General features: G+C 35.3%; 1 protein-coding gene across 1 annotated transcript in view; it reads left to right on the top strand.

Annotated features, from left to right (window-relative positions):
- Nucleotides 1-13583: 13583 nt before the first annotated feature.
- LOC131036408 (uncharacterized) overlaps nucleotides 13584-27678 on the top strand; it is a 54462-nt gene continuing 40367 nt past the window's right edge. Inside the window, exon 1 of the mRNA XM_057968293.2 lies at nucleotides 13584-13886. Within this exon, the coding sequence (XP_057824276.1) occupies nucleotides 13598-13886 (289 nt within the window). The 5' untranslated portion in view covers nucleotides 13584-13597. The remainder of the gene's footprint in view (nucleotides 13887-27678) is intronic.

Raw genomic sequence — 27678 nt, 5'->3', positions numbered from 1 at the left:
AAGGAACGTTGAATAACCTTATCATTATAGCTTCGTTGTAGAGTTTTATGATACGCTTGAATATGCTCAAGAGCGTTTATACGCTGTTCATCAAGCATCTCAAGTTGTTGAAGTCGTTGTTCTCTATAAGAGTCATCATCTACTATACCTTTAAGAGAAACCCTAAGTGATGGAATCTCTAACTCTAAAGGCATAATAGCGTCAGCACCATAAACAAGATTATAAGGAGTAGTTCCTGTAGCAATTTGTACACTCGTTCGGTAGGCCCAAAGAGCATAGATTAGCTGGTTACTCCAATCCTTACCATGCTTATTCACGGTTTTGCGAAGAATTTGTTCAATTATCTTGTTGGATGATTCGGCTTGACCATTTGATTGAGGATAGTATGGTGTAGAAAATTGATGTTTGATATGATACTTCTCGAGGAATTTCTTCACGTCCTTGTTCTTAAATGATGTCCCATTATCTGAGATTATAGTGGAAGGTATCCTGAATCGAGAAATGATGTTTTCTAGAAGAAATTGACAAATCACTTCAGCAGTAGTAGAGCAAAGGGGAATAGCTTCTACCCACTTCGTAAAGTAATCTATTGCAGTTATAATGAAGGTGTGTCCTTGAGATGAAGGAGGAGAGATTTTACCAATGAGATCCAAACCCCATGTGGAGAAAGGTCAAGAAGCTACTTGAGAACGAAGTTCTTGGGCAGGAGCATGAATCAGATTATTGTGTTGTTGACATTGATGACATTTCTTAACAAATGAAAAAGAATCCTTCTACATAGTTTGCCAATAGTATCCCATACGAAGCAATCTTTGAACCAAGGATTTCCTTCCAAAATGCCCCCCACAGGCACCTGAATGTGCCTCTTCAAGAGCAACAAGGATTTCCAATTTGTTAAGACAGCGAAGGAGAAGACCGTCATAACCCCTTCGGTAAAGGACATTAGAAAGAATGATATACCTAGCAGACAGCTTGTGGATTCTAGCCCTAGTGTTCCTATTGGCGGAATCAGGAAAGGTACCATCGGTCAAATATCTTACGATATGCGAATACCATTCGTCTAAATCTTCAAAGTCACAACATGTTACCAAGCTAGAATCGTCTACAATAGCTGGAGAAATAAGGTTGTGAATAACAAATTTAAGATCAACCACAGGGTCCTCTAAAGATACAAGAGAAGCCACACATGCCATTGCGTCCGCATGTCGATTATCTTTTTGAGGAACAGGTTCCATGGTATAAGAATCAAATTTTTGTAATAAAGAGATGGCAAGGTCTTTATATTGTGATAATTTGTCTTGTTTTGCTTGATACAATCCTGTTACTTGTCTTATAATCAATTGAGAATCTCCATAAATATGTATGTGTTTTATGTTCAGAGCTAAGGTTTCTTTTATTCCCATTATAAGAGCCTCATACTCAGCAATGTTATTGGTACACAGGAAATTTAGATGATAAGATAAGGGAATAGATTTCCTTGTAGGAGAAATCAGAACAACACCTGCCCTCGATCCCGTACGACACTTAGAACCATCAAAGTATAATTCCCAAGTTTCATCTTTCTCTATAGAAAGAATGAAGTCATCGGGGAAAGACTCAGAATTAGGGTAGGAGAAAGGTGAAGGGGCCTCAACTAAGTGATCGGTCAATGCTTGTCCTTTAATTGCTCTTTGTGAAACAAATTTAAGGTCAAATTCAGTTAACATCATAACCCACTTAGCTAGGCGTCCTGATAAATCAGTTTTAGAGAAAAGAAGCTTCAAAGGATCAAACTTTACCATGACGTGGACTTCTGAATTTAAAAGATAATGTCTCAATTTCTGAGTCGCAAACACCAAGGCCAAACATTGTCTTTCTATCGCAAAATATCGGGTCTCATAATCAAGTAAGGTACGACTTATGTAATAAACTGGACATTCCTTACCATCTTTATCATGTTGTGCCAACAATGCTGCGAGAGCATGAGAGGAAGCAGCTGTATACAGAAGGAAAGGTTTAGAAGGTTCGGCAGGTTGAAGAATAGGAGGACTAGCCAAATACACTTTTAAATCTTCAAATGCTTGCTGACAATCTTCGTTCCATTGAAAAGTGATATCCTTTTTAAGAAGTTGAGTAAAAGGAAAGGTACGATCCGCAAGTTGAGATACGAACCTATGAATAGCTTGAATCTTTCCTTGTAAGCTTTTAAGTTGAGACACATTTCTAGGAGGTGGCATGTTGACAATAGCATCTATTTTCTTAGTGTCCACCTCAATCCCATGATGCGAAACTATGAATCCTAATAGTTTTCCACTATCCACACTGAAAACACATTTTCGGGGATTCAAGCGCATGTGATATTTACGAACTCTTTCAAAGATTTGACGAAGGATTTTAATATGATCTATGCAAAGAATGGATTTGGCTAAAATATCATCAACATAATCCTCTAAGATCTTATGCATATAATCATGAAAGATAAGGGTCATCGCTCGTTGATAAGTTGCACCGACATTTTTAAGTCCAAAAGGCATCATTATCCAACAAAACGTACCCCAAGGAGTGGTGAAAGTGGTTTTAAATTGATCTTGAGGGTTAATGAAAATTTGATTGTATCCTGAAAAACCTTCCATGAAGGATAACAAGGCATGTCATGCTGTAGAATCAACTATCATGTCAATGTTGGGAAGAGGGAAATCATCTTTCAAGGAAGCCTTATTTAAATCTCGAAAATCGGTACACATTCTTATTTTGTTATCTGGTTTAGCCATAGCGACAATATTTGAAATCCATGGGGAATAGTCAATAGGGTGGATAAATCTAGCCTCAAATAATTTTTCAATCTCAACCTTAACAAGCAGAGCCACCTTAGGATTCATTTTTCGAATCTTTTGTTTCACAGGCTTAGCATCAGGAACTAAGACAATGTTATGAGTAACAATCGTAGGATCTATATCAGACATGTCAGAGTATGTCCAAGCAAAGATCTCGGGGAATTCATGCAATAAATCTTCATATTGTTTTTGTTCCTCTTCATCCAAACATTTTCCAATTTTAATAACTTTCTCTTTATTGCAAGGATCCATCTTAACATCAGTGGTGTCACTTATGAGAAGATTACTTTGTTGAGGAGTATCCTTTAACTGAGGGAATTCTTTCACAATCTCATCATTATCAATCTCTTTTCCAAAATAGGCTTCAGTGTTCAAACAATAAGGGAGTCCCCTATTGTGATGATAACGAGGAAGAGTGTCATAGGCTCCCAAAAATTCAGCTAAAGCATCATCGGTAGGGAAGACATCCAAAGCACAAGCACACGAAGGATCCCCATCAATATACTCGGGGTGTTGCATTGATAGAGATGTAGAAATAGCATTAACACTAATGCATGGTCTTTTAGAAGCTTTAGTGCGTTTGCAGGGATTATAGCCAAGTCCAAAGGCATAATTGTGAAAATTAGTCTCTAGAGGAACTTTTATCCCTTGTTCATGAGCACCACAACCTTTTCCATGATACCCATGCTTAGCAAAAATGCGAAAACCACGACCATAACGATCAGCCATTTCAGGAAGAGAAGGTGGTTTTTCATAAGACAAAGAATCAAACTCTTCATAATTAGAGGTGTGAGGAGAAGAAGTTTGAGAAGCGGCCACAAAATTATTACTCATAGGTTCAGATAAGATTGATTGATTTTTAGCTTCTTCCTTCTTTTCAACTTTAAGCTCTCTAGAAGGAACCTTATATTCACCTACAAAGGTGGGATTGAAATCAAGAGATCCCCAATCGTCTTCTTCGAGAACCTTCTCAGGATCAAAATCTTTCTTATGTGTAGATTCAAGTCGAGAAGAATCTTCTTCAGGAGCTCCAGACTCATCCAAAGAATTTTGATCATCAGAGAGCGAGGACTCATCGATAGGTATCTTGTTTAAAGAGTCATCACTAGACGAGGATGGCTTAGAAGAACCCCCTTTGGAAGTAGATGTTTGTAGACAAGCTTGGAAATTAGTATCACCTATCAAGGTATATGTCTTATTGTTATAGATAAATTTAACTTGTCTATGCAATGTAGAAGGGACAGCTTGCATACTGTGAATCCAAAGCCTCCCTAATAACAAGTTGTATGTTAAATTTCCCAACATAACATGGATAGGAGTAGGCAAAGTAACAGGTCCTACTGTGAGAGGTAGGGTGATAATACCTGTGTATGGTGAAAATGGATAACAATAATAACAAAATTGAAAGGCTAAATGAATTCAACCACCAAACCCTAGCCTAACAACAACAAAGATCCACCATAACATATGAAGATTACCTAAGACAATGCAAATAACTCAAAATCACAAAGATTATACCATCACATGTCCAATAGGGTTTTGATCTCCATTCTTCCTATCTCCATTGATCTTGCTTTATATATTTGCTCTCAGATTTTTGTATGCACAAGAGCTCAACAAAGAACGGAATGTGGTTGCAAGTAGGATCGTAGTGTAGCCAAGTACTCCAAAATCAGTCATTAGGGTTTGACAATGAAGAAAGCATCTCCTTAAATAGAAGACACAATAAGAAATGGAGGGTTAAGATTGAGAGGTGTAAAAAGAGAGGTCGGCTAGGATTAGAGGGTAGGTAAAAGAAATAGTAAAATAATGAAAGAGGTAGGTAGTGTAGGAATTAAGAGATGAATGACATGTGTCATGTGTAGAAAAAGATAATGAATGATTTATTTAATTAATAGAAGAAATAGGATAATTAAATAAATAAAATATTTATTTAATTTAGGAAAGGGATAATTTAAATAAATAAATGTATTTATTTAAATAAGAAATAAGGCTAGAAGGGGATAAATGAATTAATTAAATAAATAAAAATTTATTTAATTAATAGAAGAATTAGGCTTAGATAATTAAATAAATAAAATATTTATTTAATTAGACTGGACAATTTTGGGTGTCTACAATACCCAATGAAGTCTTAGCCACATTGTCAAAGCCTCGAATGGGACGAGAGTCAGGCTCAATGAGAGATGTATCCACATTCATTTTATGCAATAGATTGATGCTACACACATTAAGGCCAGAGCCATTATCTACTAATGTTCGTCTTATAGCAGTGTCTTTCATAATAACCACAATCATCAAAGGATCATATTGTTGTTGAATTTCACTAGTAGGCAACTCATCTTGGGTAAACACAATTTGGGCTTTAGGATTCATCACAGAGTTAACCAAAGATGCTATATTACTAGATGTATTCGGTGGAGGAACATTCAAATCTTTCAAGGCATCTTGTAACATTCCATGATGAGCGGAAGAAGTTTGAATCAAATCCCAGAGGGATATCTTAGCAGGGGTAGCTTTAAGTTGTTCTATGAGATCATATTCCTTACCCATAACTTGTGAAATACGGGGAGCTTGTGGAAGAATTGGTTGAGGATTAGGAAGAGAAACTGGAATAACAGGAGGAGGATTAGGTTGCCTATTACTTCTGGTATGATAAGTATGGGCAACCGCATGATAACTCTCTCTAGTTATTTGCTTGGCATAACTATAAGAACTTATAGGTTTTCTTCCTTGCACGGTGATTATTGATTTATTCGGGGTACGAAAGGAATCATGATCATACCCTCCTTGGACAGTAAGGAGAGGTGATTTAGGAATTTGAAAGGTGGGAGAAGGATAAGCACCTTGGACTTCAAAGAGAGGCTTGTTATGCTCATTCAAGTTCATCATGTTAACCAATTTAGAAGTCTTGTTCTTGTTTAAAGATTTCGATAAAGCCACAAAGTCATCAAGAGCATCATCCAACAAAGCATGATCATATCGATTAAAAGGTCTATCTTTTGATTCAAAAGGAGACATCTCCTCATAGAGGGGATTATTGAACACAACCATGTTACTAGATTGAGTGGAAGAGTTGATAGGAATGTACCCTTGAGAGGAACCATTCGACTTATCTTTCTCATCACATCTAAATGGCATAGTAACAAGGTTTATGAGTTTTTGGTAAAATGAAGGTTTGGCATCTTTAGGGTTTAAAAACTCATCTAAAGCTTCATCTAATTCGTCTTGGCTATACTCATAATAATCATCAAAAGCACGAACATTTTGCAAATAAAAATCTGACATTTTGAAATAAAGATTGCATAAAATTTAAACACACAATGCAAAGAAACACACCCCTTTTTTTTTCTTTTTAATGAAAATGAAAATGAAAACACACTAAATCTAGATCTAGATCTAACAAATGTAATGCAAGAGGAAGCAATGATAGTTTCACATCGGGTTCACCAAAATGTGTAGGGGAAAAAGCGAGACTAGGTTAACATGCCCTATTCCTACCTTTTGACACACATTATGGAATACGAAAGAGCCTAGAGGTATCACACAATTGGCTACTTCTTCTTGTGAAAGAGAGAGCCACAGGCTACCTATTAGGATTTCTATTCCTTCGTTGAAATTGAAAGATCAAATGATGCAAGTTCAAGTCCTAATCCCAAAATGCATGTACAAACGAATAACAAGATTGTAGAATTGAGATTAAACAATGAACAGCTGTAAATACAAGGATGAAATAAGAATGCAGATGCGTACCCGGAGTCAAAATTTGATTGAAAATGTTCAGGACGGGGGTGCGGGCGCCACTGTCCTGATTCTATCCCGAAAACTGCACCTGAAACTGCTATTTTGCACTCTGGAAAACTGTCGGAAATGTCAAAAAATGCTGTCTGTCAGGAGGACTAGGGCGCCCAGCACCTCTGTCCCAAGGACCAGGGCGCCCAACACCCCTGTCCAGGTCTTTTGCTCTGCAATTTGATGTGGAGTGCTGTCTCGACCTGCTTTTCCCGGATCTGTCACCTGCGGCGTCGTCCGAGTCCCGAAACCTGCACTTATATCTGAAAAAGGGTATGGGTGGCTATATAGGGTTTTGCCTTAGTCAAACCCCCGCTTCGGTGATTTCCACCTCCACGAATAGCCAAGTTGTATTGTAAAATGTATTGTGTGTGCAGACCTAGTGTGTGTGCAAGGTCCTAAAATGCAAGCAAGCAAACTAGAGCAACCTAGAAAGTAAACCCTAATTGCTTGTGAATGATAATGTAAATGCTCTAAATCAAGATGCAAAGTGATCTAAAGCATGAATAAAGGATATATTGAAGCTTATGCAAAGACATGACAACAACATGAAATCATACCCAACCCCCAAGGGAGGAGTACAAGCCAATCTTCAGTCGGTAATCTCCTATTGTTCTTCAATGTCTTCCAAGCCCTAAATGGATGAATGAAATTGATAAATGCTTGATAGAAGGATATTGAACGTTGTTGAAGCCTTCAAAGATCTTCTCTTTCGCTGCATATGAGGTTCCTGAAAACAAAAATCAGATCCTTTCAAATGAAGAAAGAGAGCTCTTATGTAGGAAACCCTAGATCGTAATTTCGTCTTTTGGCCAACCTAGAGATTGAATTTCTCACCAATTTCTTGGGGTTAAGCTTTATTTTGTGATTGGATTGTGCTCCTAAAATTTTGGGAAAAATGTCCGGGACCATGTGCACTCCGGGTGCCACGGTCCCGACAACTTTTCACCAAATTTTCAGGGCCATCAGATATGATGATTTTAGAGAGAATCCCGAAGTTACAGGTGATTTCAAGATGTTTTGACCCCCGAAACCAAGCCCTCAAGCTCAAAATAGGACTTAATTAGGGTTTTTGATTGAATGATGTATTGGAGGAATACAATGAAAAGGGCACGCTTTAATGAAAGGGCCCAACTTTATGATGTAGAGGACGATGAAATAGGACCTTAGACCTAATTAATTTGATTAATTAAGTACTAAAGGAGAAATGCAATGCAAAATGTAAAATGCACCAAGGCAGGTGCTAAACTAGGTGTGAAATTGTACCACCCTAGCAAGTGCGTACAATTTACAACGCTACACATAGTAAGGTTAATTTCAGAGAGCAAGTATAAAGACTTTATGATCTTGTTATGAACATTACATAGTAATGATAAACTTGGACTGTGAATTTGGGTTTACATTTTGAAACAATATTTATGGTTATTAAAGGTAGGTTATTATGGTCTTGTTGGGTCTTTCATTCCTAAATAGGAGTTGTTTATTGTTTATACTTTCATTTAGTAAGTTGGTTTAATGACTTAAGTAGGATGATGGTGGTGGTTTCTCCATAATGTTAGCTGTTAACATATATTTTTAGATTAAACAAGACTTCTGAATTTTGTGTTTCCTTTGATCTACTAACTTAGGCCTAAGATTGGGAGTTGTACAATTATGTCTTTGATGCAATATATTTGATAATGCTTCTCATGAAACAATTCTATATTGAGATTATGAGTAGTAAATATTTAACCTTGGTCTCTTGTTTTAAGTAAGGTTTTATGGCTCTTAATCAATAATAGGGCGCTTAACCCTCTACAGATTGTAGGCTTGATAGAAATGCAAAGAAATTCAAGTACTCAGTTAGGGGATTAAAAGAAGGGCTCTTTGCACCTTCTTTTTGATTGATAGATGCCCATAGGATATGTTTATGCAGTTTGGATTTATGAGTTTTGATATTTGAGGATAGTTTTAGCAATTTAATTAAATTTTATATGAGGTATGGTAGCTTTTCTCTTTTAGATTGTAAATGAGATAAGGACAATAATAACAAACATAACTCTCATAATCCATGCTTCTGCAATTGTTAATAAAATAAACAAGGATCAGTCAAGTCTAACACTCTAGGGTCTTCTTTGTAAATGGTTAAGATAATGCTACACTAATCTTTGTCTTCAAGTTGTGGAATGCTATACAGGTTGGCTGATCAGGGAGGTGAATCGACAAGACAACCATTAGAAGGAAGGACACAAATGTCTATCAGGTAGACTTGAGATTCAGATATTTTTGGTATCATCAAATGATGGCATAATTTATTGTAATAGGGTGGTGCAACAAATAGAAGCCTTCGTTTAGGTTGTTTATGGTTATATCATGATTGTTGTAATATTGATTAGTCTTTAGGTCTTCTTGAGCTATTACTGAAGGTTTTCTTCCCGGTTCTTTCCCGTCGGTATGCTCTATTGAACCAGGTTGTTGTAAATTTTCTTTATTAATTAATAAAAAATTTCAGCTACGACCCTTTATTGATAAAAAAATACATATAGTTTTTTCTTTAAAAAATCTTACTATTATTATTGTTAGAAATATCATTTTATTCTTAAATATCATCTTATAATTAACTAGATACTAATAATTGACACAATGGGAGATATGCGAAATATCAAACTTAAAGTAACTAAAATAGACAAGTCCTAATATTTTTCTTTGCAATTAGATGCAATTTGCATTTTATTCTAGAGTTGCCACAATTTTATTCAATACAACATGATTCAAAATTTCTTGGTTACCTTCTCTTTAATCTTTATTTGTATTGTAAAAACTAAATTGGGTCAAAATGGTGTTAAAGACCACTTTAAAAGGCTTGTTTTGTTAGGATTTAAGTGTGATATTTATCTTGAGCCTAAGTTAAAACTCATTGTTGTTGTTTCCAAATAATTTGTATGAAAAGAATTCAAAGACTCCTAAAGTATGTCTTATGTAGAAATCACTATTGCTATATAAAGTGTTAACTTGAATGCTCTTTTTGATGCTCAAATGCTTAAGTTGAATTGATCTAGAATGTTTACAAATACATCATCCTAAGTGTTAACTTTGGAAGATTTCATTTCTAAGTAGATAATGGTTCAATTTTTTTTGATGGGTTTTGGTTTGAGGAATGTAAATAAGGGAGATGAATGAGGTATATATGTGATTTGTGATTTCATGTATATAAATCACACCCACTATGTCAATTAAGATGAAAAATAGAAAAAACCTAAATTAAATTCAAACCACAAAAGATAAGTCTAATAAAAGACTTGAAAATATACAATTTAAATGACTTATACATTAAAATCCATTAAATGAAACACCATAATACCATGCTCAACAATAAAACAAAAAATATTTCAAAAAAAAAAACTTTAGAACGTGGCCCATTTTAACCCACAAAACTTTTCCTTTCTAATTATTGACTCTCATTTTCTAGCTCCTTTTCCCTATTTTTAGTTCCTAAGAAAGGTAGGATACTATTGCATTTTTTTTTCAATTATTTAATCAATCAATACAAAGAATTAAAAAATTTCATCAAAAATTCTATAGTTTAATTTTAATTTTAATTTTAATTTTATATAATTATAAAAATATCATTTTTCTATATTCTTATTGATTTATGTGGATAAAAAGTTATTTTTTCCAAAAAAATATAAATTTACCATACTTACAATAAATACATCATTTATTGTTATATAAATACAATTGCTTCTCACGTCACTATCAAGCAACTAGCCTATCATAATATTTGATAATTTCTTTCTATCCATTTGCAATTTACATGTACAAAACTTTATTAATTGAAATGTATAATGTGGCAGACTTCCCTCCGCTCACGTAATTACTTTTAACTCCCAACTACTATAAAAACATTGATATAATTATGCTGAAGGCATACCTTATATGAAGTTTTCCACTCACTTTATGAAATCAACGATTCAAATTTGAGGAGAAGGATGCAAGACTATAGAATTAATCACAACCACATGATTAAAATTATATTAATCTAAAAAAAATATATCTTTTATGACTAAAAAATTAAAAAATACATATTTAAATATTATTAATTAGAAAAAAAAATGTTCATAACAGAAAAATCTAATAAGAATATTTTTCAATATTATTTATTTTATTAAGATATTCTATCTTGTTTTCTAAGTTTCTAAAAAAGAAAAAGATATAGTTGGAAAATAAATATATTATTAAGTTTCTAAAAAAAATAATATTAAAAAAAGTAATTAGCTTTATTCTAATTCATCTTTTTCTTTTTCTTTTAATGACTAATTTTCATTAAGTATAAAATTTATTTTAGTTATTTATGTATTTTTATTACAAATAATAATTAAAAATTATTAAAATTAATTTAATTTATAATTATTTGTCTTAGTTATTGTACAATAATCATATTTAGAATTTAAATATTTTTTTTATTAATTTGATGAGAATAATTTTGATGTTACCTTCTTTTATTAGATATTCTATTTTTTAATTTATTTTAATTCTTCTACTTCTTTTTTTTTCCAAGATGATTTATTTATTAAGTTAAAATTTAATTTTAACTATTTATGTATTCTTATGAAATTGCAAATAAAAATTAAAAGATATTAGAATTAATCTAACTTTTATTTTTGTCTTATTTAAATTTTATTTATTTTAGAGTAATTGAATATTTAAAATTTATTTTAATTTATATAATAAAATAAACTCCAACTTAAAACCTAAATTAAATGTTTAGAACAAGAGAGTAAGAGAGAGAAATTAACTTTTCATTAATCATTTCATACCAATAATTTATAGATGGTAGTGTCCTTGAAGAGTTATACTAAGGGAAACATGTCATTTGATTATTATGTCCATCAATATCTCTCTCTGGGCTATCTATATCTTCTTACCTCTCCATGTATCTCTCTCTTTGCCCCCTCTATCATGTTCCTACTATATCTATCTCTTTATCTCTTCCTCTCTCCCTCTCACTTCCTCTTTTATATATTTATACTTCTATTTCCTCTTTCTCCCTCCCTCCCTCTCTCCCTCACTATATCTATTTATATATTTTTATCCCTCTATATATATCTCTATATATCTCTTTCACTCACACACATTCCATATTTCTCCTTCTGTTTCTCTATCTCTATATCTCTCTCACTCACACAAACACACTCCTTATTTCTCCCTCTCCCTTGCCATCTCTATCTCTATCTCTATCTCTATCTCTATCTCTATCTCCATCTCTATCTCTATCTCTATCTCTATCACTATATATCTCCCTCTCTTTATATATCATCTACTATCTCTATCTTTTTATCTCTCCCTTTCTCTCTTTTTATTTTTCTTTTCCATCTTTTTCTATTCCTGTCCCTTGTCTCTTTTATCTCTCCACATCTCTCTCCTCCTCTCTATATTCATCTCCTTATTCTCCATCTCTATCTCTAACTCTATTTATATCTATATCTTTATCTCTTTACCCATCTCTCTCTCTCTCTCTCTCTCTCTCTCTCTCTCTCTCTCTCTCTCTCTCTCCTCTCCCCCCCCCATCTCTCCCTCCTTCTAGCACTATCTCAACCTCTCTCTCGCTCTCACCATATTTTGTTGGTAATGAAACTTAATTTTCTTCTCAATTTAAAGGTTTTGTTTCAATTATGATTAGATCATTGTAAGTAGATGCATAGTTAATTTGAAGCTATCACTTTTCTAATGAGAACCTTGTTTCACAAACAACATTATGACCTACCAAGTGACCTTATGCATTACCCAATTATATGCAAAAAAATAGACCAATGTTTTTCTTGATTCACCTTACACACCTCTTTCGGCATACCCATTGCACACCAAGGTGCAATTGCTAGTTATTTATATGTTAGAATAATTAGTATGTCCAAATAAGTTTGACTTGAATTCTAATTAATGTGGCAAACATCCAATTTGCAATCATATGCTCCTATAGATGTATTCTGATTTTTTAAAATCTAATGAGAGATTTTTCATAGATCGTCAAAGTCTTATTATAGTTTTATAGTTATAATGTTTTATTTTTATATGATTTTAAAATAAAATATATTTTAATAGTTATTTTAAATTATTATTTATAACTTTATAAAAAGTTATAAATAATTATAAATTTCAGATTTAAATCTAAATTAAATGAAGTTTATTAATAAGATAAAAAATCAATTCACAATTTCATGATTTATTTAATTATATATAATAGCTATTAATATTAAAATTTTTTATGTAATATTTATTATTTTTTTTCATATTATTATCATATTGTTTGGAAAAATATAATAATCGCAATCATCCTCAATTGGGAAATAAAGAAATATGATCATAGTAATTACATTTTATTTAAATCAAAATTTTAAATAAATAAATAATATTACATTCTATAAAGAAAATCACCTTTAAATCTAAAATAATTTATTTTATTTTATTTTATTGTAAAAATAATTTATCAAATTACTAAACACTAAATATACATTATGGAAGAGAAAACTATGAATAAATATAAATAATTAATATTTTAACTAAATACAACAATTGATATACTTTATAAAAAACATCATACACAATATTTTTTTCTTTTCTACTCTAAAGTAACAATACTTGATCTCCCTCCCTCTTTATTTGTCTATATGTACTTCTCTATCTCTCAACCTTTTCCCCTCTTTCTAAATCTCCTTACATCTCTATCTCTATCTCTCCTTCTCCCCTCATTCTCTATATTTTATATTCCCTTCTACCCCCCTTTCTCTCTCATCTACCTCACTCTCTCTCTTTTATTTTTTTCCCTCTTTCTATATTCCTCTCTTTCTTTCTAGGCCTAATTCGTAACATTTCTCCTTACTCTATCCAAATGCTTTACTATTTTCTACCCTAAAATAATCATTATTGACACACTATTGATAAACATTTCTCCTTACTCTATCCAAATGCTTTACTATTTTCTACCCTAAAATAATCATTATTGACACACTATTGATATGAATAATGTCTCTTGCTATTTAGGGGGAGAGCCAATTTTGTGTTGTAGGAAAACAATGGATTTGCTGCGCGCTGCATATTCAGATGATAACAGTGAATATGAAAAAGATTTTTCAAATGATAATAAAAAAATATTGCCTGTAGCAGGAAATAAGAATACAGAGAGAAGAAAAGTATGGGAGGAGAGCAATGTTGAATGTAATTATGTGGCTGCTCCTTACATTTCAAAGCGTCAGCGCAGGGAAGCACAGACGTCTGATACTCCTTCCACGACAAGACCATCAGCTGGTTTTTATGAATTTCCCCTCTGTTTATATGTTAAATTCGTTGACTAGCCTACCTAAATTTAATGTTAATTTTTCCTTTGGTTTGCCTTAGTGTGATCTCTGATGTATGTTATGATTTCCTAAACCCTAGAACCTCTTAACCTCAATAGCAATTTACATTGATATCTCTTAATTCCTATTAAGATGCCCATCAAGGGCTGCATGAGTACATGAGCTCGAAATCACAGTATTGGCCCATTACCAGACAATTTACTTACACTACAGTGTATGGGGCATCTCACTATTAGTGCATCCAATCTACCATAGAACTTAGAAATTCTTCTTTGTTTTCTCCTACACGCGAGGATCCCAGCTTGTGGAAGACGGAAAAACTTGCTTGATAGTGTGTGGGGTTACCTTGATTATTAGGCTCCTCTGTTCTAGTGCTGGTTTCATAGCTTTACCTGCATACTTTTGTTTATGTTTGTTATAAACTTTGAACTTATGAAGGTGCAGACAACTATTTTCCTTTTTGGGCCATTTTTGTTGTGGCTGCTTCCTTTTTGGAGGCCTCTTGATACTTTGCTTCCTGGCTTGGTCAGTGTGATTCCATTTGGCCCTCTATCTTCTGAGGATTGACCGTACATTGTTACTTTGGTATTAATATATGAATCTAATTCATCAAAAGAAAAACATGTAAAATGATTTTAAAAAATTACTTTGCAATGCAATGTGTCATGGTGCTAGCTACATAAATAAAAGTGCCAAATACTGTTTCTTGCAATTAGGTTCAAGCCTCATAAATGTTGACAGCTATTCTTCAAACAATCTTCTTTGCAACAGCCATTGTGTTTGTATTGTAACAATGGTGCCAAGCTCTTTCATATCTACATTTACTATGAACTTAGGCTGAAAAGTCAAGAAGTTTGAATGTTACTTCCATTGTGAGGTCAATTTGATTCAGGTTTATGGCTGTGCATGCCTCTGGTGGGACAATGTGCATGCAGGGTAGCTGGAAACTCCTTTGTCCCTCCCTGGGCACACATGTCCCCGTATCCGTTCCCGTAACCGATACAGCCTAGATACATGTCATATAATGTACCCATGCGTGCCCAAAAAACCTTGATTTCCAACCATGCTAGATGCTATGTGATTTGATTTTTTAGAAATTTGACGTAAATCTTCCTAAATTTAATTTCAAAAAACTTCATTCATGCATTAAAAAAAAAAAACAATGGTATAAACAAAACCTACACCAAATGAAATGTTTTTCTATTTCGGTGACCCATTTTTTGGGTAATCTTCCAATGCAACTCTACTATTTTTGCATATTGTAAAATATTAAATCAGCTTATCATATGTAGCAATTATGTGTCTACATTGCTTTTGAAGTAATGAAAATCTCCTCGAATAACTTAGAAAATTGTGTTAAATATATGTATATGTGTTTTTATGAATGACGTATCCAGCCGTATCAATATTGGGGGTCTTTAAAAATGGCCGTATCCGAATCTGATACCGTATCGTATTTGTGTCCGTATCCGTATCCATGCAACTTTGTGTGTATGAGCAAAAGAACACAATCTTTTTTATATTGATATTAATTTGAAGACAAAACATAAGCCCGTGTCATAGTCTCTTCATGTTCCAAACTTTTGTGATGTCCGGATAAAAAATTACAAAGCTGTAATACTGCTAAGTCTGTAAGTGGAATTGCAAACCACTCATAAAAAATGCAGTCAGTCTAAATAACAAGTTAATCGCTATCATGGATAATTATGAAGGTGTGCTTGCATCAAGGATCTTGGCCATGTTCATTATCTTCATCTTCCTGTTTGATATCAAATGTGTTCATAGAAATATTAGCAGAATCTCTGGCTTCACTATCTGCAGATATATAAACACCAGTCTGAGATAATGGAGGCAGGTAATGAAGGTCCTTAACAGAAGTAGGAGGTGTCTGTAACATGAAATAACATTAATGCAAGAAGACTTACTATCTTCCAAACTTATTTCCTCAAACTGTGATGTAGCAGAGGGTGAAATTAATCTCTCTCTCACCATTCACCTCCCTTTCTCATAGGGTCTCCTGTCAAACAGACAGCAGTAAACTTCCTAACCTAGCACATGAAGATGCTAGCTTCAAAGTTGAAGAGAGTCAATCCCCTCTTCACCCTCTGCTGCAGTACCTATTTCTACCATCTAACTAAACCTACCACGACCCATTCCACCTGAAAATATCTACAGTATGGTGGAATGGAGGTCGTTCATGTTATGGTCTTTCAAAACCGCTTAAGTTCCTAACTGTGAGCTCTTCTTGTCACTGATATGACAGTAACTACGAACTTCTTTAACCTGATACACCTGCAGACTCAAAAGACATTAATCCATCACACGATTAACTAGACTGAAATTCAAAACTGTCTCATGTTAAAGATAATAGCTTCGGTCAGATAAATATGATCATGAATAAAACTTACATCATCAGAATATTTCATATATGTATACCAATATACATAGTAATAATAAATTGAGTTTATTATTACTATGCACATTAATATACATACATAATCCTTCCATGAGTAAATTAAATGATATAATGATTGATCATATATCGACTGTCATCTCTCTAGTATAAAATCGAAAATCATGTATGATTCACTTACTGTCGATAAAGAGCATCGACTATCCTTCTCGATCCACCATAAATCGATAATGTGTATCAATTTATCTAAATCGATTATGTGTATTGATTAACTGACTTTTCAGTTTAACATACCGATTGTGAATCAGTTGTGTTAACTGAATAGTTAACCTCCGATGATTAATCGATATCTATTTAATTGTTTGTAATGGCAAATGAATTGTTAATGCCACTGATTATGAATCGGTATTAGTTTATAAACAATAAACGGTTTACTAATGACACCGATTATGAATCGGTATTGGTTATGTTAGATGGACAGACATATTGGTAGAGAGACATGCCTCCACACGAGTGGAGACATGTCTATCCGTCGATGTGCCTCCCCATCTAATATATATAACTCACAAACAGATCAATGAGTGCAATTCCAAGAAGATCGATCTTATTCTAAACACAGCGATAGTTGTGATATAATCAACAGCACTTGAAGTATTATTGAAACTTAGGAATTCAATATATCTTGTGAACACACTATCTCCCTTCATACTAGTAGCAACCTGCAAGAATCATAGGCTAGGAAGATTATCAATTGTGAGATAATAAAATTAAAAGACACCTCTATTTTATCCACTAAGAAATCTAATCTACATTAACATGGTATCAGAGCAAGGTCAAGGCAGATCCGATTAGATTTGAGATAGTAGATTAATCTAGACTATCATTTTGCTCAATAGGAAAAATCACATTCCTTTCTTCATAATGGCAAGCGGAGTCAGATTCAAAGATCGTCTTGAAGGAGCAACAAACTTTGTATCATGGAAGTTTAGGATCATGCTTACCTTAAAAGAGAATGAACTAGATTCATTTATAAAGGGAAACATACCTGAACCAGATGATGATGTTGAGAAAATTCAATGGAACAAGAACAAGGAAAAGCCATGAAAGTGATCGTGGATGCAGTTAGAGACCATATAGTTCCAATTATTTCAAAGTATGACACAACATACCGCATGTTTAAATTACTTGAAGACATGTATGAAATAAACAATACCAGCAGAGCTCTCACGTTGAAAAGACAACTCCATCATGTAAAGATGAATAAGGGAGAAACTGTCACATCATATTTTATGAGGATCACTTAATTGAGGGACCAACTTTCCACAATTGGTCATCTAATTGACAACAAGGAGTTAACGTTGATGGCTCTAAATGGACTCCCAACATTATGGGAATCATTTATTGAAGGGATAAGTGCACGTTCAAAACTTCCCAAGTTCGATCGGTTGAAGATGGATTGCATTCAAGAAGAATCCAGATTGATTACCAGGGGGACTGACCAAAATGTAATCAATGAAGACATTTATGTGTTGAATTCTCACTCTCACAAGAAAGGGAAGAAGAGGAATTTCAAGAGGAAGAAGGACATGGGCACCAATAGAAAAGGCTCTTCCAAGAAGAGGAGGGACATGTCTCAAGTGCAGTGCTTCAGATGTGATAAGTATGGACATTATGCCATGAAGTGTCTGGATAGGCCAAAACAACAAGCCTCCATTGTTGAAGTTGAAAAGGCCAGCATGGAGAATGAACCTGGGAAGTTTGTCTTCTATTCAGCCTTATCAAGCCAAGTATCAACCAATCTCAACACCTGGGTAATTGATAGTGGAGCCTCACGCCATATCACCGGATTCAGAGAACACCTAGACACTATGGTGGAAAAGTCTGATGAGGAAGTAACCATCGGGGACGATTCTAACTACCCAGTCAAAGGGGTTGGAACTTGTACCATAAATTTAAAATCAGGCATATCTCTTCAACTTATAGGAGTATTGTTTGTGCCAGGAATAAAGAGAAATCTAGTCTCCATTTCTGCACTGGAAGACAAAGGGTATGGGATAACCTTCATGGAAGGCAAAGTTCTAGCATGGCCAAAGAACTTCACAATCAAGAAGGCTCATACTATAGGAATTAGACATGGATGCCTTTACAAACTATGCACTACTCTCACTCAAGCCCTAATTCATGAGACTTCAAATTCAAACGAGATTTGGCACAAAAGATTAGGGCATCTCCATTTTCGTGCTCTACCCTCCATAGAGAAAATGGTGATTGGTTTGCCTAAGCTGAATCAAAATCATGAAGGAACTTGCAAGGGTTGTGCCCTAGGAAAGAATACAAAAGGAACTTTCCACAATAGTGATAGCAAATCTAAAAATATATTAGAACTAATTCATTCTGATTTATGTGGACCCATGTCTGTAACCTCTATAGGAGGATTCTTGTACTATGTAATATTTGTAGATGACTTCTCTAGGAAAACTTTCATATATTTTCTTAAATGTAAAGAGTTTGAAAAAATCCTTATAAGGTTCAAGGAATTCAAAGCTCTTGTAGAAAACATGTTAGGGAAGAAAATCAAAACATTAAGGACAGACAATGGGGGGGAATATACTTCAGACATTTTTAAGGAGTTTTGTGTAAATACTGGGATTAGGAGGGAGTTTACTATACCTTATAATCCTCAACAGAATGGGGTAGCAGAAAGAAAGAATAGGACCATAGTAGAAGCTGCTAGAGCTATGATGTATGATCAAAACATAGAAACTTCATTTTGGGCTAAAGCCTCTAGAACAACTGTCTACATCCAAAATAGATGCCCTTATTCACTTCTAGATAACAAAACACCTGAAGAAGCATTTACTGGCATCAAATCTGATATAAGTCATCTAAGAATCTTTGGTTGTCTGGTCTACTTACATATACCTAAAGAAAAGAGGTCTAAGTTAGAACCCTCAGGCAGAAAAGGGATGTTTGTAGGCTATAGTGAAACATCTAAAGCCTATAGGATATACATACCTGGCCAAAGATTAATTGAACTTAGTAGAGATGTCATCTTTGAGGAAGACATTGCCTTCAGGAAATCCAAAGGCTCTCTTGAGATAGAAGATCAAGATCCTCCTAACAATATGGAAGAGGATCATGCTCATGAGATTCAGAGGGAGACTCCTGAAGAAATTGACAGTGAAGATCAAATTGCTCCTTTAGATGAACCCAGTGATGCAAACCGAAAGAGACAACTTTGGGCTACGAAGATGATTCAGGAAGCCAAGAATTATACAGCACCAAAGGGAACCTTCAGGGAAAGCAAGAGACCTCATAGATTCTCTAGCTATGTAGCATTGATGAGTGAGATCATAAATTCAGAACCATCCTATGTTAAAGAAGCTCTCAATTATCAAGTGTGGAAAGATGCTATGTCTGAAGAGTATCAGGCCATTGTAAAAAATGATGTCTGGGACATCGTACCAAGGCCTAAAGAAAAATCTGTTGTATCATCAAAATGGCTCTTCAAAATCAAACATGCTGCAGATGGTAGCATTAAAAAATACAAAGCCCAGTTTGTTGCTAGAGGGTTCTCTCAGAAAGAAGGAATTGATTATGAAGAGACTTTTGCCCCTGTTGCAGATACACTTCAGTCAGAGCAGTAATTGCCATTGCAGCATCAAAGGGATGGAAGATCCATCAAATGGACGTGAAGACTGCATTCCTAAATGGCACTATTGAGGAAGAAGTCTATCTAGAGCAACTTGAAGGATTTGTTATACATAAGGCTGAATCACATGTATGTAGATTGAAGAAGGCCTTGTATGGACTCAAATAGGCCCCTAGAGTCTGGTATGAAAGGATCGATCACTACCTCTTGGGATTAGGATTCTCCAAGAATGATGCAGATCCAAACCTCTACTTTAAGGTAATCGATGGTGATATGTTAATTCTTATTATATATGTTGATGACTGTTGTGACCATTTCACACATCACCCCATTAGAATGGGGACCTGTTGTGACGTTTTCACACATCGCCCCATTGCAAATGGGGACCCATGTTTTTTGCTCGTTTTCGCTTTGCTTTTTAGGGTTTTGGTTTGAATCCAGTCGGTTTTGGGAGCTTTTTGAATTTCCTTTTCTAGAATGCAAATTTTGAATGAAATGAATTCGCCAGAATGGTCTATTTTCAATTGGAATTTTGAATGCAGAGCTTAAATTTGTCTAAGTGTTGAAGATGAAATGTGAATTTTTGTCCAATTGAATATTTTTGACCAAATTTTGACATTTTTAATTTTTGATCCTAGGCATCTCTAATGATTTGTTTTCGCCTTGTGAAGTGTTAAAATGTGTAAAATCATGTTATTTTGGCCTGTAGGAGCAAAATCGCTCCTGTCCCTCAGTGAAGGACGGGAGCTCGTTTTCAAATATTTTACTATTCCTGCAGGGTCAAGATGAATTACGAATTGGAAGTGATGGAGAAAGGCGAGATCTTTCCATTGAATATAAATTGAAGATTTTCATGAGCACAGAAATGCCTCCAGGGGAAAAATCGCTCCTGTCCCTCAGTGAAGGACCGGAGCTACAAATCCGATTTTGCTTTGTCCTTGCAGGATTTTAACGTCTTGACGATGTGAAAAGGTCCAAAGAGGTGCATTTTATCAAATGAATATAACTTGAAGCGCTGTCGGGGAGATCAATAGGGTGGCAAGTCCGGCTTGAGTAAGGTCCTGATCCTGAAATTTGGCTAAGTCTGGAATGTCCTGATCCTGAATTTGACTAAGTCTGGAAACTGAAAAAACCTCCAAAAACTAGTTTTTGCAATATATCTCCTGGAGGTCTGAAACCACTCACTTATACTTAAATGTTATATTCCATAAAAATTATCCTGATAGAGAGTGCGAAAAGTCAAATTTCGCTCGTGTCCTTCTCCAAGGGTCCAGAGCGAAAAGCGCTCCTGTCCTTCTCCAAGGGACCAAGGCGAATCGCTCGTGTCCCTCACCAAGGGACCAGAGCGAAAATGCTTAGCTGAGCCATTCCTGACCTTGTTTGGACGAATCGAGACATCAAAGGCATGGTGAAGGACGAAATAAGCATGATAGAGCATCCAGACTTGATCAAAAACAACGAAATAATGAAGTTTTTGCCTAGAGGGTCAAATTCGCTCCTGTCCCTCACTGAAGGACCAGAGCGAAATTCTTCACAAGGTACGATCTCGGCAAAGATCAAGCAAGTTTTATGTTTGAAGGCAAGAAAGAGGGCAAGTTGAACCTATTGAAGATAAATTGAAGATTGCCAAACATCAACAAGCGACCCAAATGTCCTAGTTCGCTCCTGTCCCTCAGGAAGGGACCAGGGCGATATTTGCTAAGTCACTTGTTATTCTTCAAAGATCATGACAAAACAAAGTTGCAAAGGGTCTAAAACGTTGCTTGAAAGGTAATGAGCAAGGAATTGATATCAAGAACGAAGAATCTCACGTAAAAGAATGGAGATCGCTCCTGTCCCTCTCCAAGGGACCAGGGCGATAATGGTCATGAGATGCACTTGTTCGCACAAGAAAGAAATTCAAGCTTGAAGGACCCAACAAACATCGCAAAATCAACGTGGAGATGAGGACCTTGGACGTAAAAATTGCAAGAGTCATGACAAAGTTGATGGATCGCTCCTGTCCCTCAGTCAGGGACCAGGGCGATGAGGTACGTATCTTCCCACTTTTTCATTTTTGGGCGCTAAACAAACATTTTTGAATTTATTTAAATGCTAAAATTCGATAAGTTTTGAAAATTCAATTAAATGGCATTTAAATATTGCGCTTGATATTAATTAAATTATTTTGCCTTGTAAAAAATCGAATTTGTTAATTTAAATGACAAAGGCATTTAATTAATTATTTATTAATTAATAGAAAATCAAAAGGAGCGCTTGGTATTTTATTGGTTTATAAAAGTCGGCCTTGTTATTTATTAAAAAATCGTTTAATTTGCTTTATTTTCACAAAGTCAGCCTTAAGGTAAGTATGAGGTGAGCGCTATAAAGGGAGGGTGAGAATCTTCATTTTCACATCACCATTTTATCATTCAAATGCGATCAAAGGGAGAAGTGCGAGTGTGTTTGAAGGAGCGAATTTTATTTCAAAGCAAGGTGGTGCGAACTTGAAGTTTCCATTTGAGCGAAGTTGCCTAGGACGTCAAAGACATATCAAAGATGGCGAAATTGCTAACTTGAAGAGGAGATCACGTCCAAGACTTGAAGGGTGGCGAAGTTGATAAGAGGAACGTTCTTTTGAAGATCACATCAAGACTATCGAATTTCAAATTTTGCCTGGGCGAATTCCTTTATTTTGCATTTTAGAGTTAAGCTCTCAAAGAGGTATGGCGATATGGATTTTTTGTTTTGATTTTGAGCGTTGATCGTCATTGCCTTAATTTTGAATTTTGAAATTTTGTTTTTCCTTAGCTCAATTGTTTTTAGGAAATGGTTAACAAAGGACTTATCATTAGGTTTCCTAAAAATTTGCTCTCTAATTTATGTTATGTATTGCAAAATCATGTTACTAATTTTGAAATGTTGTGTAGGCATCAAATGGAGATCTCATCAAGGAAAATCAAGCCGGATCAAGGACGGTCTTCGCCGGGACGGTCTTAGCCAGGACATGGGCGACCTCTTTCAATCCAGCGTTCCAAGGCGAGGTACATCATCTTCCTGCACATCAAGGACGCAAGGAGTTAGAACAAGGGCTCGTTGAAGAAGCAAAATAGATCCAGATGAATTAATTAAAGCAAGTTTCTCAACAACATCAAGATGAATATCTACCAAGTTACAATTGTCAGATGGGGTGGCGTCCTAGTCATCATTTCTCCAATCAGTGAGGTCCACCTCAGCATGTCCAGATTCAATGTACTTAACTCATGGAAGGTGGCACAAACTCCGATGTACCTACCCTGGCTATCCATTGGTCGATTTTTCTAGAGAGGACATGTGTCCAAGCAATACAATTTTATCATTGGTCAAACATTAAATGTTATGTAATGGTTGTAACAAACCCTAATTAGGGTTTTTCATTGTTGAATCTTGGCCATTGATCTTGAATTGATCTAAGCCATCAAATTGTATTGTGGGCACTATATAAGCCCAGGCATTTCATTTGTAAAGGCTAATTAGAGAGAATTAGAGAGAGTTGTAAATAGTTGGAAGAGTTAGAATATAGTTGATAGAATAGCAATTAGAGTAGAATAGGAGGACAAGGCAAGAAATTGTTGCCATTGATTGTAAACAAATTCCATTTTCATTGAAGTAATGGTGAAATATGTCGTTTTCTTGCAATTTGCATGGTTTCTTGTTGAAGTCTTCAATCTTAGATGGTAGATAATTAGATGAATGGAGGAAATGTTATTGATTGATGGTGGAATTCGTACATCCATACTACTAGCAGTTTGTTGATTGCAGACTTGCCTTGTGTAGTCAACTGGAATCGTTCAGCTTAAGCTCAATTTCAATTTGTTGCCTCTTCATTGATATGCATCAACTTGGATGGTATCTATGCCTGCGGTGATGATTTGAACATCATAAAGCTCCCTTAGAAGATCGCACTAGTCTTGTGTAGATGTTCCATTGATGTCAAAACAAGATCTAGTTAGAGTTTCATCAAAAATCAAGTCATTGCTCCTACATTCTTAGTGTTAGGATTAGATCCTCTCTTCGCCCTTGTCCTTTTTCCATTTTTTTCAAATCTAAGTTAGTAAGAGCCTGTGTCCAGCAAAGCAGATCGGAAGTTCAATCATCACATGTAAGTCCCCTTGTGATTCCAGCAAATCACATCATACCACTGGAGCTTGTCCACACGTAGAGACCCTACTAAAAGAACCTTGGAGTCTATCTAACTGATCCTTTTTGCAGATCTTCAGCAGTTAGAGACTATTTTCTCAAGAGAGGATAAGATACCTATTGGTATTTTATTCTGTGTATGATTGTGTATAAAATACACGTCAACAGGACCCCCTCTTTTTTGCTTTTGTTTTGCTTGTTCTTCTCTCTGCTTTTAGGGTTTTGGGTGAGTGAGTTGTATGTCTGGGCCAAGGCTAAGCTTTAGGGGTTCTTTTTGATGTTATTCAAGCTGAGTCCAGTCAAATTTTGAAAGCTGTTAAGCGTCCTCCTGAGGATTGAGATGATTGAAATAAGGTAGGTCTTTTAGGAGAGTCAAATAGGTCTCAGGTTAGGTCTAATAAAATTTTTTAGGGTAAAATCCAATTTTGACTAAGTGTTAGCATTTTTGAAGGTGAAATTGTGTGTTCTTGCCTAGGTGAGTTTTGATCAAATTTTTGAAGCAAGATGATGCCTGAAGCAGACAAATCGCTCCTGACCCTCAGAGAGGGCCCAGGGCGAAATTTATCCTGAATACCATTTCTTGTTTTTGATGAACTTGCTAACTAGTTCCTGACCTTGAAAATGACCTAACTTTGCCTTGTGAAGCAGTTTGGGACTTAAATTTGAAGCAGTTTGGCCTAAAAGGGTAAAATCGCTCCTGACCCTCAGAGAGGGCCCAGGGTGAAAATGTTGTTTAAGTCATATTTGTCACTGACTTTTCTAAATTACTTTGTGCAGGGTCTCTTGGAAGGATGATTGAACGTGAATTGATGCTTTGGACGGTTTGAAGACGTGAAAGATGGTGAATTTTGGAAACTAAGGGAAAAATCGCTACGGACCCTCAGAGAGGGCCCACAACGAGATTTTGATTTCCTTCATTTTGCAATGAAAAGAGACCAAGTTTTGATCATAAATGGAAAATAAATGACTTTCTCCACTCACCTGAGGAAGTTTTGGCTAGAAATGATGAAGGACCTTGTTGAAAACAGAAAAATCGCTACGGACCCTCAGAGAGGGCCCACTGCGAGAAATCTTATAAGGATCATTGTAAGCTTTATTTGGTCGATTTGAGAGGTCAAGAACATGATGAAGGATAGAATGAACATAATGAAGTATCCAGACTTGATCAAAGATGATGAATTGAAGGAGTTTTGCCCAGGAAAGGAAAAATCGCTACGGACCCTCAGAGAAGGCCCACAGCGATTTTCTTTGTGTGCACATTTTTGGACCTTTCTTGGACATGAATTTTTATTCATAACAAAGAACAAGATGATATCTTCCTTGGCAAAGTGATTTTTAGACGAAAGTGAAGCATTTTGGTCCAGGTAGCAAAAATCGCTACGGACCCTCAGAGAGGGCCCATAGCGAGATTTTCAAATATGCATTATTCTTACAAGATCAAAGTGATTTTATGATTGGAAGGGATGAAGGAAAGCATGTTCTATCCGTTGAATATAATTTGGAGGATCAACACAAGAAGAAATCAACCCAAAATGAAAAAAGTCGCTCCAGACCCTCACTGAAGGCCCACAGCGAGAAATCGCTCCGGACCCTCAGAGAGGGCCCACAGCGAGAAACCTAAAATGGGAAGTTTTCATCCAAGTTTGAGGAAAACTAAGGTTAGGCATGGGTTAAAAACGATGTTTGAAAAGCCTTGAAGTGAAAAGAAATCGTTGAGAATCAATATTTTGAAGGCAATTACAAAAATCGCTACGAACCCTCAGAGAGGGCCCATAGCGATTTTCCAGTTTTCTCTCCTTGGTTTGAAGAATAGAGATAAAATCTTGCTTGGACAGGAGGAGAACGTGATGTGTTATACCTTGGAGGTGATTTGAAGATTAAAAGATGAAGGAATTTGCCTAGAACCAAAAAATCGCTCTGGACCCTCACTGAAGGCCCACAACGAGATTTTCAAAAAATGTATGTTTTCTTCAAAATGGTGCTAAGGCAAGGTTTGGACAAGGAGAAAAGACCTCCAAGAGCAGGATGAATATTATTTTGCATTTAAAACTTGATGATTTTAGTCAGAAAATGAAAAATCGCTCCTGACCCTCAGTGAAGGCCCACAGTGAAAAATCGCTCTAGACCCTCAGAGAGGGCCCATAGCGATATTGTTGAAAATCCTCATTTTACCTTGCAACAACAAAGCGAATTTGGTTGGAATGGATTAAGGGAAGGCATTGCCAAATGATGAATGAAGTTTGAATGAAAAATGATGAAGAATCAAGCCTAAATTGCAAAAATCGCTATGGACCCTCAGAGAGGGCCCACAGTGAGAAACTTCAAAATCACACCTTTTCTCCAAAATTGGATTGAGCTAAGTTTGCAATTCAGTGAAAGGACCTAATTGAAATGTCTTGAAGAGATTTTGGAGGTGGAAAGGTGCTAAACTTGAGCAAAAAATGAAAAATCGCTCCTGACCCTCAGAGAGGGCCCATAGCGAAATTTGCATTTTCACCGATTTTTCCTCATAAAAAATGTCAAATTTGAAGTGCAACACGTTAACAGGATATCAATTTACCCTCCAGGAGATTTTCAAGTTGAAATGTGGAATATTCAAGGCTAAAAATCAAAAGTCGCTCCTGACCCTCAGAGAGGGTCTAGGGCGAAATCCTCATGAAATCTCATTAAGCCTTGTTTTTAAAAATTAATATTCTCCAAATTGCATTAGATCGCCAAAATTGCTAATTTTGAGGCATTTGAAAAAATTAAAATTAAATTGGCATTTAATAAAAGACATTTTGGCATTTAATAAATTAATTTTAAGCCTTAAAATATCGAACTTTCTATCTTGGAGGCATTTAAAATTAATTTTTATTAAATTAAAATTAAATGTAAAGCACTCAAAGCCTTATTTTCATTTATTATGCCAAGTCGGCCCCCCTTTTTTGGAATTTTATTTATTTTTTAACCTCTTTTTGCCAAGTCGGCCTAGAGGGAGCAAAGGGGTGAGCACTCTATATATTGGAGGTGTTTTTTCACAATTCAAATCATTCAATCATTGCTTCAAGTGCGAATTTGGAAGGCTAATTGAAGGTGCGAAATCTGGTTTGCTTGGAGCGAATTTATTTCAAGTGTTGGAGACTAGAATTGAGTGGAGTTGATTCTTGTGAAGGCTAAAGGAGGCGCATTTTATCCAAGGGAGAGCTTTGATCTACATTTTGCTTAGCGAAATTCATCTATCTTTGCATCATTTCTTAGAGTTTAATACCCAAGGGAGGTATGGCGAAATCATCTTGACACCATTGTTGAAGATTTAAATTTTGAACTTTTGTTTTGAAAATTCTAAGTTTGGCATAGTTAATTAGGAAATGATAACTCAAGATTTATCATGAAGTTTCCTAATTAAAATCTTAAATCTTCCTTTCTACTCTATATTTCTACGCTTCGAGATATATTACTAATTGTGAAATGTTGTGTAGGTGTCAAGATGGCGACTCCAAAGGCGGGAGCATCTACTAGTCGCCCGGCTCTCATGAA

This window comes from Cryptomeria japonica, chromosome 6 (assembly GCF_030272615.1).
Source record: "Cryptomeria japonica chromosome 6, Sugi_1.0, whole genome shotgun sequence".
NCBI lineage: Eukaryota > Viridiplantae > Streptophyta > Pinopsida > Cupressales > Cupressaceae > Cryptomeria > Cryptomeria japonica.
This window is presented reverse-complemented; position numbering and strand designations above follow the sequence as displayed.